General features: G+C 47.3%; 1 protein-coding gene across 3 annotated transcripts in view; it reads left to right on the forward strand.

Moving 5' to 3' along the window:
- The window catches only part of oca2 (oculocutaneous albinism II), a 369,117-nt gene that overhangs the window by 75,335 nt on the left and 276,591 nt on the right, over positions 1–17,191 (forward strand). For 2 of the 3 annotated variants that reach the window (XM_052467907.1, XM_052467911.1), the window contains exon 2: positions 8,918–9,184. The exons of the other annotated variant lie outside the window; for it this stretch is intronic. In XM_052467907.1, the coding sequence (XP_052323867.1) occupies positions 8,949–9,184 (236 nt within the window). In that variant the 5' untranslated portion in view covers positions 8,918–8,948. The remainder of the gene's footprint in view (positions 1–8,917; positions 9,185–17,191) is intronic. 3 annotated transcript variants of the gene reach the window in all.

Below are 17,191 nucleotides of genomic sequence, written 5' to 3' on the forward strand. Positions count from 1 at the left end.
TGGTGTGGTAGTATGGCGTGGTAGTATGGTGTGGTAGTATGGTGTGGTAGTATGGTGTGGTAGTATGGTGTGGTAGTAGTAGATCTGTATGGTGTGGTAGTAGTATATCTGTATTGTGTGGTAGTAGTAGATCTGTATGGTGTGGTAGTATGGTGTGGTAGTATGGTGTGGTAGTGGTAGATCTGTATGGTGTGGTAGTATGGTGTGGTAGTATGGTGTGGTAGTATGGTGTGGTAGTATGGTGTGGTAGTATGGTGTTGTAGTATGGTGTGGTAGTATGGTGTGGTAGTATGGTGTGGTAGTATGGTGTGGTAGTAGTAGATCTGTATGGTGTGGTAGTATGGTGTGGTAGTATGGTGTTGTAGTATGGTGTGGTAGTATGGTGTGGTAGTATGGTGTGGTAGTAGTAGATCTGTATGGTGTGGTAGTAGTAGATCTGTATGGTGTTGTAGTATGGTGTGGTAGTATGGTGTGGTAGTATGGTGTTGTAGTATGGTGTGGTAGTATGATGTGGTAGTAGTAGATCTGTATGGTGTGGTAGTAGTAGATCTGTATGGTGTGGTAGTATGGTGTGGTAGTATGGTGTGGTAGTATGGTGTTGTAGTATGGTGTGGTAGTATGGTGTGGTAGTATGGTGTGGTAGTAGTAGATCTGTATGGTGTGGTAGTAGTAGATCTGTATGGTGTTGTAGTATGGTGTGGTAGTATGGTGTGGTAGTATGGCGTGTCCACAAGGATGTCACATTACTAGAGGCTGAGGGCCAGCCAGGGGGTCATGTGACTTCTCTCTGCCTCAGGGGCCTCGGCTTCGAAGGTCGGAGTTTCTGAATGAGGACCAAGTGTGCATGCTGACACACAATGGTAGTAGCTGATTGTTGTGATCACATGATGGGGCAGCCCATGTCTAGACCACATGGATCAGCTTATGATTCCCCTGGGGATCTCACACAGTCAGATTTCCAGGCTCATTATACCTGCCAGCCCACAATTCTCCAACACTACTTAATTGGCAATCTCACACAGGCAGGCCTCTCTCTGTTAACTCTAGTCTAGGGCAGGCCTCTCTCTGTTAACTCTAGTCTAGGGCAGGCCTCTCTCTGTTAACTCTAGTCTAGGGCAGGCCTCTCTCTTAACTCTAGTCTAACGCAGGCCTCTCTCTGTTAATTCTAGTCTAGGGCAGGCCTCTCTCTCTGTTAACTCTAGTCTAGGGCAGGCCTCTCTCTTTGTTAACTCTAGTCTAGGGCTGGACTCTGTTAACTCTCGTCTAGGGCAGGCCTCTCTCTCTGTTAACTCTAGACTAGGGCAGGCCTCTTTCTGTTAATTCTAGTCTAGAGCAGGCCTCTCTCTCTGTTAACTCTCGTCTAGGGCAGGCCTCTCTCTCTGTTAACTCTCGTCTAGGGCAGGCCTCTCTCTGTTAATTCTAGTCTAGGGCAGGCCTCTCTCTGTTAACTCTAGTCTAGGGCAGGCCTCTCTCTGTTAACTCTAGTCTAGGGCAGGCCTCTCTCTCTTAACTCTAGTCTAACGCAGGCCTCTCTCTCTGTAAACTCTAGTCTAGGGCAGGCCTCTCTGTTATTTCTAGTCTAGGGCAGGCCTCTCTCTTAACTCTAGTCTAGGGCAGGCCTCTCTCTCTTAACTCTAGTCTAGGGCAGGCCTCTCTCTCTCTTAACTCTAGTCTAGGGCAGGCATCTCTCTCTGTTAACTCTAGTCTAGGGCAGGCCTCTCTCTCTGTAAACTCTAGTCTAGGGCAGGCCTCTCTCTTAACTCTAGTCTAGGGCAGGCCTCTCTCTCTGTTAACTCTAGTCTAGGGCAGGCCTCTCTCTCTGTTAACTCTAGTCTAGGGCATGCCTCTCTCTCTGTTAACTCTAGTCTAGGGCAGGCCTCTCTCTCTGTTAACTCTAGTCTAGGGCTGGACTCTCTGTTAACTCTAGTCTAGGGCAGGCCTCTCTCTTAACTCTAGTCTAGGGCAGGCCTCTCTCTTAACTCTAGTCTAGGGCAGGCCTCTCTCTCTGTAAACTCTAGTCTAGGGCAGGCCTCTCTCTCTGTTAACTCTAGTCTAGGGCTGGACTCTCTCTTTGTTAACTCTAGTCTAGGGCTGGACTCTGTTAACTCTAGTCTAGGGCAGGCCTCTCTCTCTGTTAACTATAGTCTAGGGCAGGCCTCTCTCTCTGTTAACTCTAGTCTAGGGCAGGCCTCTCTCTTTGTTAACTCTAGCCTAGGGCTGGCCTCTCTTAACTCTAGTCTAGGGCAGGCCTCTCTCTCTGTTAACTCTAGTCTAGGGCAGGCCTCTCTCTTTGTTAACTCTAGTCTAGGGCTGGACTCTGTTAACTCTAGTCTAACGCAGGCCTCTCTCTCTGTTAACTCTCGTCTAGGGCAGGCCTCTCTCTCTGTTAACTCTAGTCTAACGCAGGCCTCCTGTGTGTCTTAACGCTAGTCTAGTGATAACGGCCAAAGAAGGAAAGGAAATACTGTAATGCCTTTTGGCCTAAACTGTATCCTTAACCTACAATTTGAATCTGTAGCCTAACCTATAGGCCTAATTTTTAGTGTTGTTTTGACCTATAGGCCTAATCTGTAGTGTCGTTTTGACCTATAGGCCTAATCTGTAGTGTAACTTTAACCTATAGAAATAATCTATAGTGTATTTTTACATTTACATTACATTTAAGTCATTTAGCAGACGCTCTTATCCAGAGCGACTTACAAATTAGTGCATACACCTTATGACAACCAGTGGAACAGCCACTTGCATCTAAATCTTGTTGGGGTGAGAAGGGGGTGAGAAGGATTACTTACCCTTACTTACCCTATCCTAGGTATTCCTTGAAGAGGTGGGGTTTCAGGTGTCTCCGGAAGGTGGTGATTGACTCCGCTGTCCTGGCGTCGTGAGGGAGTTTGTTCCACCATTGGGGGCCAGAGCAGCGAACAGTTTTGACTGGGCTGAGCGGGAACTGTACTTCCTCAGTGGTAGGGAGGCGAGCAGGCCAGAGGTGGATGAACGCAGTGTCCTTGTTTGGGTGTAGGGCCTGATCAGAGCCTGGAGGTACTGAGGTGCCGTTCCCCTCACAGCTCCGTGGCGAGCACCATGGTCTTGTAGCGGATGCGAGCTTCAACTGGAAGCCAGTGGAGAGAGCGGAGGAGCGGGGTGACGTGAGAGAACTTGGGAAGGTTGAACACCAGACGGGCTGCGGCGTTCTGGATGAGTTGTAGGGGTTTAATGGCACAGGCAGGGAGCCCAGCCAACAGCGAGTTGCAGTAATCAAGACGGGAGATGACAAGTGCCTGGATTAGGACCTGCGCCGCTTCCTGTGTGAGGCAGGGTCGTACTCTGCGGATGTTGTAGAGCATGAACCTACAGGAACGGGACACCGCCTTGATGTTAGTTGAGAACGTCAGGGTGTTGTCCAGGATCACGCCAAGGTTCTTAGCGCTCTGGGAGGAGGACACAATGGAGTTGTCAACCGTGATGGCGAGATCATGGAACGGGCAGTCCTTCCCGGGAGGAAGAGGAGCTCCGTCTTGCTGAGGTTCAGCTTGAGGTGGTGATCCGTCATCCACACTGATATGTCTGCCAGACATGCAGAGATGCGATTCGCCACCTGGTCATCAGAAGGGGGAAAGGAGAAGATTAATTGTGTGTCGTCTGCATAGCAATGATAGGAGAGACCATGTGAGGTTATGACAGAGCCAAGTGACTTGGTGTATAGCGAGAATAAGAGAGGGCCTAGAACAGAGCCCTGGGGACACCAGTGGTGAGAGCGCGTGGTGAGGAGACAGATTCTCGCCACGCCACCTGGTAGGAGCGACCTGTCAGGTAGGACGCAATCCAAGCGTGGGCCGCGCCGGAGATGCCCAACTCGGAGAGGGTGGAGAGGAGGATCTGATGGTTCACAGTATCGAAGGCAGCCGATAGGTCTAGAAGGATGAGAGCAGAGGGAGAGAGTTAGCTTTAGCAGTGCGGAGCGCCTCCGTGATACAGAGAAGAGCAGTCTCAGTTGAATGACTAGTCTTGAAACCTGACTGATTTGGATCAAGAAGGTCATTCTGAGAGAGATAGCGGTAGAGCTGGCCAAGGACGGCACGCTCAAGAGTTTTGGAGAGAAAAGAGAGAAGGGATACTGGTCTGTAGTTGTTGACATCGGAGGGATCGAGTGTAGGTTTTTTCAGAAGGGTGCAACTCTCGCTCTCTTGAAGACGGGAGGGACGTAGCCAGCGGTCAGGGATGAGTTGATGAGCGAGGTGAGGTAAGGGAGAAGGTCTCCGGAAATGGTCTGGAGAAGAGAGGAGGGGATAGGGTCAAGCGGGCAGGTTGTTGGGCGGCCGGCCGTCACAAGACGCGAGATTTCATCTGGAGAGAGAGGGAGAAAGAGGTCAGAGCATAGGGTAGGGCAGTGTGGGCAGAACCAGCAGTGTCGTTTGACTTAGCAAACGAGGATCGGATGTCATCGACCTTCTTTTCAAAATGGTTGACGAAGTCATCTGCAGAGAGGGAGGAGGGAGGGGGGGAGGATTCAGGAGGGAGGAGAAGGTGGCAAAGAGCTTCCTAGGGTTAGAGGCAGATGCTTGGAATTTAGAGTGGTAGAAAGTGGCTTTAGCAGCAGAGACAGAGGAGGAAAATGTAGAGAGGAGGGAGTGAAAGGATGCCAGGTCCGCAGGGAGGCGAAGTTTTCCTCCATTTCCGCTCGGCTGCCCGGAGCCCTGTTCTGTGAGCTCGCAATGAGTCGTCGAGCCACGGAGCGGGAGGAGGACCGAGCCGGCCTGGAGGATAGGGGACATAGGGAGTCAAAGGATGCAGTAAGGGAGGAGAGGAGGGTTGAGGAGGCAGAATCAGGAGATAGGTTGGAGAAAGTTTGAGCAGAGGGAAGAGAAGATAGGATGGAAGAGGAGAGAGTAGCGGGGAGAGAGAGCGAAGGTTGGGACGGCGCGATACCATCCGAGTAGGGGCAGTGTGGGAAGTGTTGGATGAGAGCGAGAGGGAAAAGGATACAAGGTAGTGGTCGGAGACTTGGAGGGAGTTGCAATGAGGTTAGTGGAAGAACAGCATCTAGTAAAGATGAGGTCAAGCGTATTGCCTGCCTTGTGAGTAGGGGGGAAGGTGAGAGGGTGAGGTCAAAAGAGGAGAGGAGTGGAAAGAAGGAGGCAGAGAGGAATGAGTCAAAGGTAGACGTGGGGAGGTTAAAGTCGCCCAGAACTGTGAGAGGTGAGCCGTCCTCAGGAAAGGAGCTTATAGGCCTAATCTGCAGTGTAGTTTTGATTTGAAACATTTCTCCGAGCAGGCCTTTCTAATCGACCTGGCCCGGGTATCCTGGAATGACATTGACCTCATCCCGTCAGTAGATGATGCCTGGCTATTCTTTAAAAGTGCCTTCCTCACCATCCTAAATAAACATGCCCCTCTCAAAAAATGTATAACTAGGAATAGATATAGTCCTTGGTTCACGCCGGACCTGTCTGCCCTTGACCAGCACAAAAAAACATCCTGTGGCGTTCTGCATTAGCATCGAATAGCCCCCGTGATATGCAACTTTTCAGGGAAGTTAGGAACAAATATACACAGGCAGTTAGAAACGCTAAGGCAAATTTGCATCCTGTAGTACTAACTCAAAAAAGTTCTGGGACACTGTAAAGTCCATGGAGAATAAGAACACCTCCTCCCAGCTGCCCACTGCTCTGAGGCTAGGAAACACTGTCATCACAGATAAATCCACTATAATTGAGAATGTCAATAAGCATTTCTCTACGGCTGGCCATGCTTTCCACATGGCTACCCCTACCCCGGTCAACAGCCCGGCACACTCCACAGCAACCGGAGGGACAGTCTCTATGGGTGTGCCACAGGGTTCAATTCTCGGGCCGACTCTCTTTTTCTGTATACATCAATGATGTTGCTCTTGCTGCTGGTGATTCTCTGATCCACCTCTACGCAGACGACACCATTCTGTATACTTCTGGCCCTTCTTTGGACACTGTGTTAACTAACCTCCTGACAAGCTTCAATGCCATACAACTCTCCTTCTGTGGCCTCCAACTGCTCTAAAACGCAAGTAAAACTAAATGCATGTTATTCAATCGATCACTGCCCGCACCTGCCCGCCCGTCCAGCATCACTACTCTGGACGGCTCGGACTTAGAATATGTGGACAACTACAAATACCTGGATGTCTGGTTAGACTGTAAACTCTCCTTCCAGATTCACATTAAGCATCTCCAATCCAAAATTAAATCTAGAATCAGCTTCCTATATCGCAACAAAGCATCCTTCACTCATGCTGCCAAACATACCCTCGTAAAACTGACTATCATACCGATCCTCGACTTCGGTGATGTCATCTATAAAATAGCCTCCAACACTCTACTCATCAAACTGGATGCAGTCTATCACAGTGCCATCCGTTTTGTCACCAAAGCCCCATACACTACCCACCATTGCGACCTGTACGCTCTCATTGGTTGGCCCTCGCTTCATACTCGTCGCCAAACCCACTGGCTACAGGTTATCTACAAGTCTCTGCTAGGTAAAGCCCTGCCTTATCTCAGCTCACTGGTCACCATAGCAGCACCCACTCGTAGCACGCACTCCAGCAGGTATATCTCACTGGTCACCCCAAAAGCCAATTCCTCCTTTGGTCGTCTTTCCTTCCAGTTCTCTGCTGCCCATGACTGGAACGAATTGCAAAAATCTCTGAAGCTGGGGACTCACATCTCCCTCACTAGCTTTAAGCACCAGCTGTCAGAGCAGTTTACAGATCACTGCACCTGAACATAGCCCATCTGTAAACAGCCCAACTACCTACCTCGTCCCCATACTGGTTTTTATTTATTTATTTATTTTGCTCCTTTGCACCCTAGTATCTCAACCTGCACATTCACCTTCTGCCGATCTACCATTCCAGTGTTTAATTGCTATATTGTAATTACTTCGCCACCATGGCCTATTTATTTCCTTAACTTACCTCATTTGCACTCACTGTATATAGACTTTTAGTTTTCTTTTGTTCTACTGTATTATTGACTGTATGTTTTGTTTATTCCATGTGTAACTCTGTGTTGTTGTATGTGTCAAATTGCTACGCTTTATCTTGTCCAGGTCGCAGTTGCAAATGAGAACTTGTTCTCAACTAGCCTACCTGGTTAAATAAATAAATAAATAATCATTTATAAGTCTAATCTGTAGTGTCGTTTTGACCTATAGGCCTAATCTGTAGTGTTGTTTTGACCTATAGGCCTAATCTGTAGTGTCATTTTGACCTATAGGCCTAATCTGTAGTGTTGTTTTGACCTATAGGCCTAATCTGTAGTGTCATTTTGACCTATAGGCCTAATCTGTAGTGTCATTTTGACCTATAGGCCTAATCTGTAGTGTAGTTTTGACCTATAGGCCTAATCTGTGAGTATCGTTTTGACCTATAGGCCTAATCTGTAGTGTCATTTTGACCTATAGGCTTAATCTGTAGTGTCATTTTGACCTATAGGTCTAATCTGTAGTGTCATTTTGACCTATAGGCCTAATCTGTAGTGTCGTTTTGACCTATAGGCCTAATCTGTAGTGTCGTTTTGACCTATAGGCCTAATCTGTAGTGTCATTTTGACCTATAGGTCTAATCTGTAGTGTCGTTTTGACCTATAGGCCTAATCTGTAGTGTTGTTTTGACCTATAGGCCTAATCTGTAGTGTCATTTTGACCTATAGGTCTAATCTGTAGTGTCGTTTTGACCTATAGGCCTAATCTGTAGTGTTGTTTTGACCTATAGGCCTAATCTGTAGTGTCATTTTGACCTATAGGTCTAATCTGTAGTGTCGTTTTGACCTATAGGCCTAATCTGTAGTGTTGTTTTGACCTATAGGCCTAATCTGTAGTGTCATTTTGACCTATAGGCCTAATCTGTAGTGTCGTTTTTGACCTATAGGCCTAATCTGTAGTGTTGTTTTGACCTATAGGCCTAATCTGTAGTGTCATTTTGACCTATAGGTCTAATCTGTAGTGTCGTTTTGACCTATAGGCCTAATCTGTAGTGTCATTTTGACCTATAGGCCTAATCTGTAGTGTCGTTTTGACCTATAGGCCTAATCTGTAGTGTTGTTTTGACCTATAGGCCTAATCTGTAGTGTCGTTTTGACCTATAGGCCTAATCTGTAGTGTCGTTTTTGACCTATAGGCCTAATCTGTAGTGTCGTTTTGACCTATAGGCCTAATCTGTAGTGTCATTTTGACCAATAGGCCTAATCTGTAGTGTCGTTTTGACCTATAGGTCTAATCTGTAGTGTCATTTTGACCTATAGGCCTAATCTGTAGTGTCATTTTGACCTATAGGCCTAATCTGTAGTGTCGTTTTGACCTATAGGTCTAATCTGTAGTGTCATTTTGACCTATAGGCCTAATCTGTAGTGTCGTTTTGACCTATAGGTCTAATCTGTAGTGTCATTTTCACCTATAGGTCTAATCTGTAGTGTCGTTTTGACCTATAGGCTTAATCTGTAGTGTCATTTTGACCTATAGGTCTAATCTGTAGTGTCGTTTTGACCTATAGGCCTAATCTGTAGTGTCGTTTTGACCTATAGGCCTAATCTGTAGTGTCGTTTTGACCTATAGGCCTAATCTGTAGTGTCGTTTTGACCTATAGGCCTAATCTGTAGTGTCATTTTGACCTATAGGTCTAATCTGTAGTGTCGTTTTGACCTATAGGCCTAATCTGTAGTGTCGTTTTGACCTATAGGCCTAATCTGTAGTGTCGTTTTGACCTATAGGCCTAATCTGTAGTGTCGTTTTGACCTATAGGCCTAATCTGTAGTGTCGTTTTGACCTATAGGCCTAATCTGTAGTGTCGTTTTGACCTATAGGCCTAATCTGTAGTGTGGCCTAAAACAAATCCCATTTATTTTTATTGGTCTGTGTCTCTCCTTCTCTCTGTCTCTCTGTCTAGACCCTGTGTGGGACTACTCTCCAGTCTCAACATGTATCTGGAAAATAAGAGCGACCTGGACCTGAAGTCCCCAGCAGCAGCCCCTGGCCTCCAGGGAAGGTCCAGTCTGAGGACAGCGGAGGCGGTGGCAGGGGGCTACGGCGAGGTGGCGGGGAACTTTGGAGGTCTGCGTCTGCTGGAGGGGTTCTCAGGAAGGATAGAGTCTCAGAAACTCCAACAGGCCTCCGCCAGATCCCCGGGGAGCTGTGTTATGCATGCTGAAGACAGGTGGGAACAACCTTAGCTGGAGTCTGTGTCCAAAATGGCTCATTTACATTTTACAGGTACAGGTGAAGTCAGAAGTTTACATACACTTAGGTTGGAGTCATTAAAACTAGTTTACATAAACTTAGGTTGGAGTCATTAAAACTAGTTTACATAAACTTAGGTTGGAGTCATTAAAACTAGTTTACATAAACTTAGGTTGGAGTCATTAAAACTAGTTTACATAAACTTAGGTTGGAGTCATTAAAACTAGTTTACATAAACTTAGGTTGAGTCATTAAAACTAGTTTACATAAACTTAGTTTGGAGTCATTAAAACTAGTTTACATAAACTTAGGTTGGAGTCATTAAAACTAGTTTACATAAACTTAGGTTGGAGTCATTAAAACTAGTTTACATAAACTTAGGTTGGAGTCATTAAAACTAGTTTATATAAACTTAGGTTGGAGTCATTAAAACTAGTTTACATACACTTAGGTTGGAGTCATTAAAACTAGTTTACATACACTTAGGTTGGAGTCATTAAAACTAGTTTACATAAACTTAGGTTGGAGTCATTAAAACTAGTTTACATAAACTTAGGTTGGAGTCATTAAAACTAGTTTACATACACTTAGTTTGGAGTCATTAAAACTAGTTTACATAAACTTAGGTTGAGTCATTAAAACTAGTTTACATAAACTTAGGTTGGAGTCATTAAAACTAGTTTACATAAACTTAGGTTGGAGTCATTAAAACTAGTTTACATAAACTTAGGTTGGAGTCATTAAAACTAGTTGACATAAACTTAGGTTGGAGTCATTAAAACTAGTTGACATAAACTTAGGTTGGAGTCATTAAAACTAGTTGACAAACTTATGTTGGAGTCATTAAAACTAGTTTACATAAACTTAGGTTGGAGTCATTAAAACTAGTTTACATAAACTTAGGTTGGAGTCATTAAAACTAGTTGACAAACTTAAGTTGGAGTCATTAAAACTAGTTTACATAAACTTAGGTTGGAGTCATTAAAACTAGTTTACATAAACTTAGGTTGGAGTCATTAAAACTAGTTGACAAACTTAGGTTGGAGTCATTAAAACTAGTTTACATAAACTTAGGTTGGAGTCATTAAAACTAGTTTTCAACCACTCCACAAATGTCTTGTGAACAAACTATAGTTTTGGCAAGTCGGTCAGGACATCTACTTTGTGTATGACACAAGTCATTCTTCCAACAATTGTTTACAGACAGATTATTTCTTATAATTCACTGTATCACAATTCCAGTGAGTCAGAAGTTTACATACACTAAGTTGACTGTGCCTTTAAACAGCTTGGAAAATTCCAGAAAATGATGTCATGGCTTTAGAAGCTTCTGATAGGCTAATTGACATAATTTGAGTCAATTGGAGGTGTACCTGTGGATGTATTTCAAGGCCTACCTTCAAACTCAGTGCCTCTTTGCTTGATATCATGGGAAAATCAAAAGAAATCAGCCAAGACCTCAGAAAATAAATTGTAGACCTCCACAAGTCTGGTTCATCCTTGGGAGCAATTTCCAAACGCCTGAAGGTACCACGTTCATCTGTACAAACAATAGTACGCAAGTATAAACACCATGAGACCACACAGCCTTCATACCACTCAGGAAGGTGATGCCTTCTGTCTCCTAGAGATGAAGTACTTTGGTGTGAAAAGTGCAAATCAATCCCAGAACAACAGCAAAGGACCTTGTGAAGATGCTGGAGGAAATAGGTACAAAATTATCTATATCCACAGTAAAACGAGTCCTATATCGACATTCCCCTGAAAGGCCGCTCAGCAAGGAAGAAGCCACTGCTCCAAATGGACAAAGATCCCAAGCCTACATCCAAAGTTGTGGCAAAATGGCTTAAGGACAACGAAGTCATGGTATTGGAGTAGCCATAACAAAGCCCTGCACCTCAAACCTATAGAACATTTGTGGGCAGAACTAAAAAAGTGTGTGCGCGCAAGGAGGCCTACAAACCTGACTCAGTTACACCAGCTCTGTCAGGAGGAATGGGCCAAAATTCACCCAACCTATTGTGGGAAGCTTGTGGAAGGCTACCCGAAACGTTTGACCCAAGTTAAACAATTTAAAGGCAATGCTACCGAATACTAATTGAGTGTATGTAAACTTCTGGCCCACTGGGAATGTGATGAAAGAAATAAAAACTGAAATAAGTAATTCTCTCTACTATTATTCTAACATTTCACATTCTTAAAATAAAGTGGTGATCCTAACTGACCTAAGACAGGGAATCGTTACTATGATTAAATGTTAAGGAATTGTGAAAAACTGAGTTTAAATGTATTTGGCTAAGGTGTTTGTAAACTTCCGATTTCAACTGTACATTTTAGTCATTTATCAGCCGCTCTTATCCAGAGCAACTTGAAGGAGCAATTAGGGTCGAGCACATCCGGTAGTCAGCTCGGTTCCTGGTAGTCCATCTGTGATCTGTCTGGCAGAGGTGACCTCTGTGATCTGTCTGGCAGAGACTAGCTAGATCTGTGATCTGTCTGGCAGAGACAACGTCTGTGATCTGTCTGGCAGAGACTAGATCTGTGATCTGTCTGGCAGAGTCTAGATCTGTGATCTGTCTGGCAGAGACTAGATCTGTGATCTGTCTGGCAGACACTAGATCTGTGATCTGTCTGGCAGAGACTAGATCTGTGATCTGTCTGGCAGAGACGACCTCTGTGATCTGTCTGGCAGAGACGACCTCTGTGATCTGTCTGGCAGAGACAGGACACCTGATAGACAGCACAGGACACCTAAGACAGGACAGGACACCTGAGACAGGACAGGACACCTGATAGACAGGACAGGACACATGATAGACAGGACACCTGATAGACAGGACAGGACACCTGATAGACAGCACAGGACACCTGATAGACAGGACAGGACACATGATAGACAGGACACCTGATAGACAGGGCAGGACACCTGATAGACAGGACAGGACACCTGATAGACAGGACAGGACACCTGATAGACAGGGCAGGACACCTGATAGACAGGGCAGGACACCTGATAGACAGCGCAGGACACCTGATAGACAGGGCAGGACACCTGATAGACAGGGCAGGACACCTGATAGACAGGGCAGGACACCTGATAGACAGGACACCTGATAGACAGCACAGGACACCTGATAAACAGGACAGGACACCTGATAGACAGCACAGGACACCTGATAGACAGGACAGGACACCTGATAGACAGGACAGGACACCTGATAGACAGGACAGGACACCTGATAGACAGCACAGGACACCTGATAGACAGGACAGGACACCTGATAGACAGGACACCTGATAGACAGTGCAGGACACCTCATAGAGAGGACAGGACACCTCATAGACAGGACACCTCATAGACAGCACAGGACACATGCTAAACAGGACAGGACACCTGATAAACAGCACAGGACACCTGATAGACAGGACAGGACACCTGATAGACAGGACAGCACACCTGATAGACAGGGCGGGACACCTCATAGACAGCGCAGGACACCTCATAGGACAGGACACCTGATAGACAGGACACCTGATAGACAGCACAGGACACCTGATAGACAGGACAGGACATGTGATAGACAGGATAGACAGGACACAGGACACCTGAGCGACAGGATATGGGCTACAGGACAGGCTAGACAGGACAGGACACCTGATAGACAGGACAGGACACCTGATAGACAGGACAGGACACCTGATAGACAGGACACCAGGACACCTGATAGACAGGACAGGATATATAGACAGGACAGGACATGTGATAGACAGGATATAGGCACCTGAAAGGACAGGATAGGACAGGACACTGAGACAGATGGGCTACACAGGACAGGACACCTGATAGACAGGACAGGACACATGATAGACAGGACACCTGATAGACAGGACAGGACACCTAAGACAGGACAGGACACCTGATAGACAGACAGGACACATGATAGACAGGACACCTGATAGACAGGACAGGACACCTGATAGACAGCACAGGACACCTGATAGACAGGACAGGACACATGATAGACAGGACACCTGATAGACAGCACAGGACACCTGATAGACAGGACAGGACACCTGATAGACAGGACAGGACACCTGATAGACAGGGCAGGACACCTGATAGACAGGGCAGGACACCTGATAGACAGCGCAGGACACCTGATAGACAGGCAGGACCTGATAGACAGGGCAGGACACCTGATAGACAGCGCAGGACACCTGATAGACAGGACACCTGATAGACAGCACAGGACACCTGATAAACAGGACAGGACACCTGATAGACAGCACAGGACACCTGATAGACAGGACAGGACACCTGATAGACAGGACAGGACACCTGATAGACAGGACAGGACACCTGATAGACAGCACAGGACACCTGATAGACAGGACAGGACACCTGATAGACAGGACACCTGATAGACAGGACAGGACACCTGATAGACAGCACAGGACACCTGATAGACAGGACAGGACACCTGATAGACAGGACACCTGATAGACAGGACAGGACACCTGATAGACAGGACAGGACACCTGATAGACAGTGCAGGACACCTCATAGAGAGGACAGGACACCTGATAGACAGGACAGGACATGTGATAGACAGGATATAGGCTCCACAGGAAAGGACACCTGATAGACAGGACACTTGAGAGACAGGATATGGGCTACACAGGACAGGAAACCTGATAGACAGGACAGGACACCTGTGTATCTGTAATGTATACACAGGGAGTCAGGAAGCAGGTGCAGAAGGTTGAATAATAATAAACATGAAGATGATCACAACCGGAGCAGCGTATTGAACAACACCACTACTGCCTGAAGACTGAGGCTACTGAGGGCTAAATAAAGGGAGAATACTCAGGGCCGTGAGGAAGTAATGTAATGATGGGGATTGTGTAATCAAGCACTCTGTAATACCGTCAAAAAATTTGGCACAATAATCCACATAATCCAATAACGTTTTTGGTCAATGTGGTGGAGATGTTGTTGGGCTTTTGGAAAGAAAGACCGTTGTCATCTTCTAATCAAACAAGGTCACATCCTATTTGTGCCATGGGCGGGCTAATTGCCCCATTTACATATGTTTTGTCTCTAAGCAGCCCCCCCCCCCACCGCCTGTCTCCACCACCTTTATCAATGATTAGAAATACCTGTTTGTGCTGCAGAGCTGTATATCTGTGGGGTTATAGATCCCTGATACAGGTCCCCCTCCCCCCTGTTATGGATCCCTGATACAGGTCCCCTCCACCCTGTTATGGATCCCTGATACAGGTCCCCCTTCACCCTGTTATGGATCCCTGATACAGGTCCCCCTTCACCCTGTTATAGATCCCTGATACAGGTCCCCTCCCCCTGTGGGGTTATGGATCCCTGATACAGGTCCCCCTCCACCCTGTGGGGTTATAGATCCCTGATACAGGTCCCCTTCACCCTGTTATAGATCCCTGATACAGGTCCCCTCCACCCTGTTATAGATCCCTGATACAGGTCCCCCTCCACCCTGTTATGGATCGCTGATACAGGTCCCCCTCCCCCCTGTGGGGTTATAGATCCCTGATACAGGTCCCCTCCACCCTGTTATAGATCCCTGATACAGGTCCCCCTCCACCCTGTTATAGGTCCCCCTCCACCCTGTTATAGATCCCTGATACAGGTCCCCCTTCACCCTGTGGGGTTATGGATCCCTGATACAGGTCCCCTCCCCCTGTTATAGATCTCTGATACAGGTCCCCCTTCACCCTGAGGTGTGTGTAATGATGGGGATGAGGTGTGTGTAATGATGGGGAGGAGGTGTGTGTAATGGGGAGGAGGTGTGGGGAGGAGGTGTGTGTAATGATGGGGAGGAGGTGTGTGTAATGGGGGGAGGTGGTGTGTAATGATGGGGAGGAGGTGTGTGTAATGATGGGGGAGGAGGTGTGTGTAATGATGGGGAGGAGGTGTGTGTAATGATGGGGAGGTGGTGTGTGTAATGATCGGGAGGGAGGTGTGATGATGGGGAGGAGGTGTGTGTAATGATGGGGATGACGGGGGTGTGTGTAATGATCGGGAGGAGGTGTGTGTAATGATGGGGAGGAGGTGTGTGTAATGATGGGGATGAGGTGTGTGTAATGATGGGGAGGAGGTGTGTGTAATGATGGGGAGGATGGTGTAATGTGTAATGTAATGGGGTGATGGTGTGTGTAATGATGGGGAGGAGTGTGTGTAATGACGGGGAGGAGGGGTGGGGAGATGGTGTGTGTAATGATGGAGAGGAGATGTGAATGGGGAGGAGGTGTGTGTAATGATGGGGAGAAGGTGTGTGTAATGATGGGGAGGTGGTGTGTAATGATGGGGAGGAGGTGTGTGTAATGATGGGGAGGAGGTGTGTGTAATGATGGGGAGGAGGTGTGTGTAATGATGGGGAGGTGGTGTGTAATGATGGGGAGGAGGTGTATGTAATGATGGGGAGGAGGTGTGTGTAATGATGGGGAGGATGGGGAGGAGGTGTGTGTAATGATGGGGAGGAGGTGTGGGGAGGAGGTGTGTGTAATGATGGGGAGGAGGTGTGTAATGATGTGGGATGGGGAGGTGTGTGTAATGATGGGGAGGTGGGTGTGTAATGATGGGGAGGAGGTGTGTAATGATGGGGAGGATGGTGTGTGTAATGATGAGGAGGGTGTGTAATGATGGGGAGAGGTGTGTGTAATGATGGGGAGGAGGTGTGTGTAATGATGGGGAGGAGGTGTGTGTAATGATGGGGAGTAACGATGGTGAATGGGGAGGGAGGTGTGTAATGATGGGGAGAGGTGTGTGTAATGATGGGGAGGAGGTGTGTAATGACGGGGAGGAGGTGTGTGGGATGGGGAGGTGTGTGTAATGATGTGTGGAGGAGGTGTGTGTAATGATGGGGAGGAGGTGTGTGTAATGATGGGGGAGGAGGTGTGTAATGGGGAGGAGGTTTGTGTAATGATGGGGAGAGGCAACGACGGGTAATGATGTGTGTAATGATGGGGAGGTGGTGGTGATGGGGAGGTGTGTGATGATGGTAAGGTGTGTAATGGGGGGGAGGTGTGTGTAATGATGATGGGGAGGAGGTGTGTGTAATGATGGGGAGGAGGTGTGTGTAATGATGGGGAGGTGGTGTGTGTAATGATGGGGAGGACGGGGTGTATGTAATGATGGGGAGGAGGTGTGTGTAATGATGGGGGGAGTGTGTAATGTGGGTAATGTAATGACGGGGAGGAGGTGTGTGTAATGATGGGGAGGAGGGTGTGTAATGATGGGAGGTGGTGTGTAATGATGGGGAGGTGGTGTGTGTAATGATGGGGAGGAGGTGTGGTGGGGGAGGTGTGTGTGTAATGATGGGGAGGAGGTGTGTGTAATGATGGGGAGGAGGTGTGTGTAATGATGGGGAGGTGGTGTGTGTAATGACGGGGAGGAGGTGTGTAATGACGGGGAGGAGTGTGTGTAATGATGGGGAGGTGGTGTGTGTAATGATGCAATGATGGGGAGGAGGTGTGTGTGAGGTGTGTGTAATGATGGGGAGGTGGTGTGTGTAATGATGGGGAGGTGGGTGTGTGTAATGATGGGGAGGAGGTGTGTAATGATGGGGAGGGAGTGTGTGTAATGAGGGAGGTGTGTGATAATGATGGGGAGGAGGTGTGTAATGATGGGGAGGGGTGTGTGTAATGATGGGGAGGAGGTGTGTAATGATGGGGAGGTGGTGTGTGTAATGATGGGGGGGAGGTGTGCTTAATGATGGGGAGGTGTGTGTAATGACGGGGGAGGAGGTGTGTGTAATGATGGGGAGGATGTAATGATGGGGAGGAGGTGTGTAATGATGGGGAGGTGGTGTAATGATGGGGAGGTAAGGTGAGGTAATGATGGGGAGGAGGTGTGTGTAATGATGGGGAGGAGTAATGTGTGTGTAATGATGGGGAGGAGGTGTGTGTAATGATGGGGAGGAGGTGTGTGTAATGATGGGGAGGTGGT

Source organism: Oncorhynchus keta, chromosome 1, assembly GCF_023373465.1.
Source record: "Oncorhynchus keta strain PuntledgeMale-10-30-2019 chromosome 1, Oket_V2, whole genome shotgun sequence".
NCBI lineage: Eukaryota > Metazoa > Chordata > Actinopteri > Salmoniformes > Salmonidae > Oncorhynchus > Oncorhynchus keta.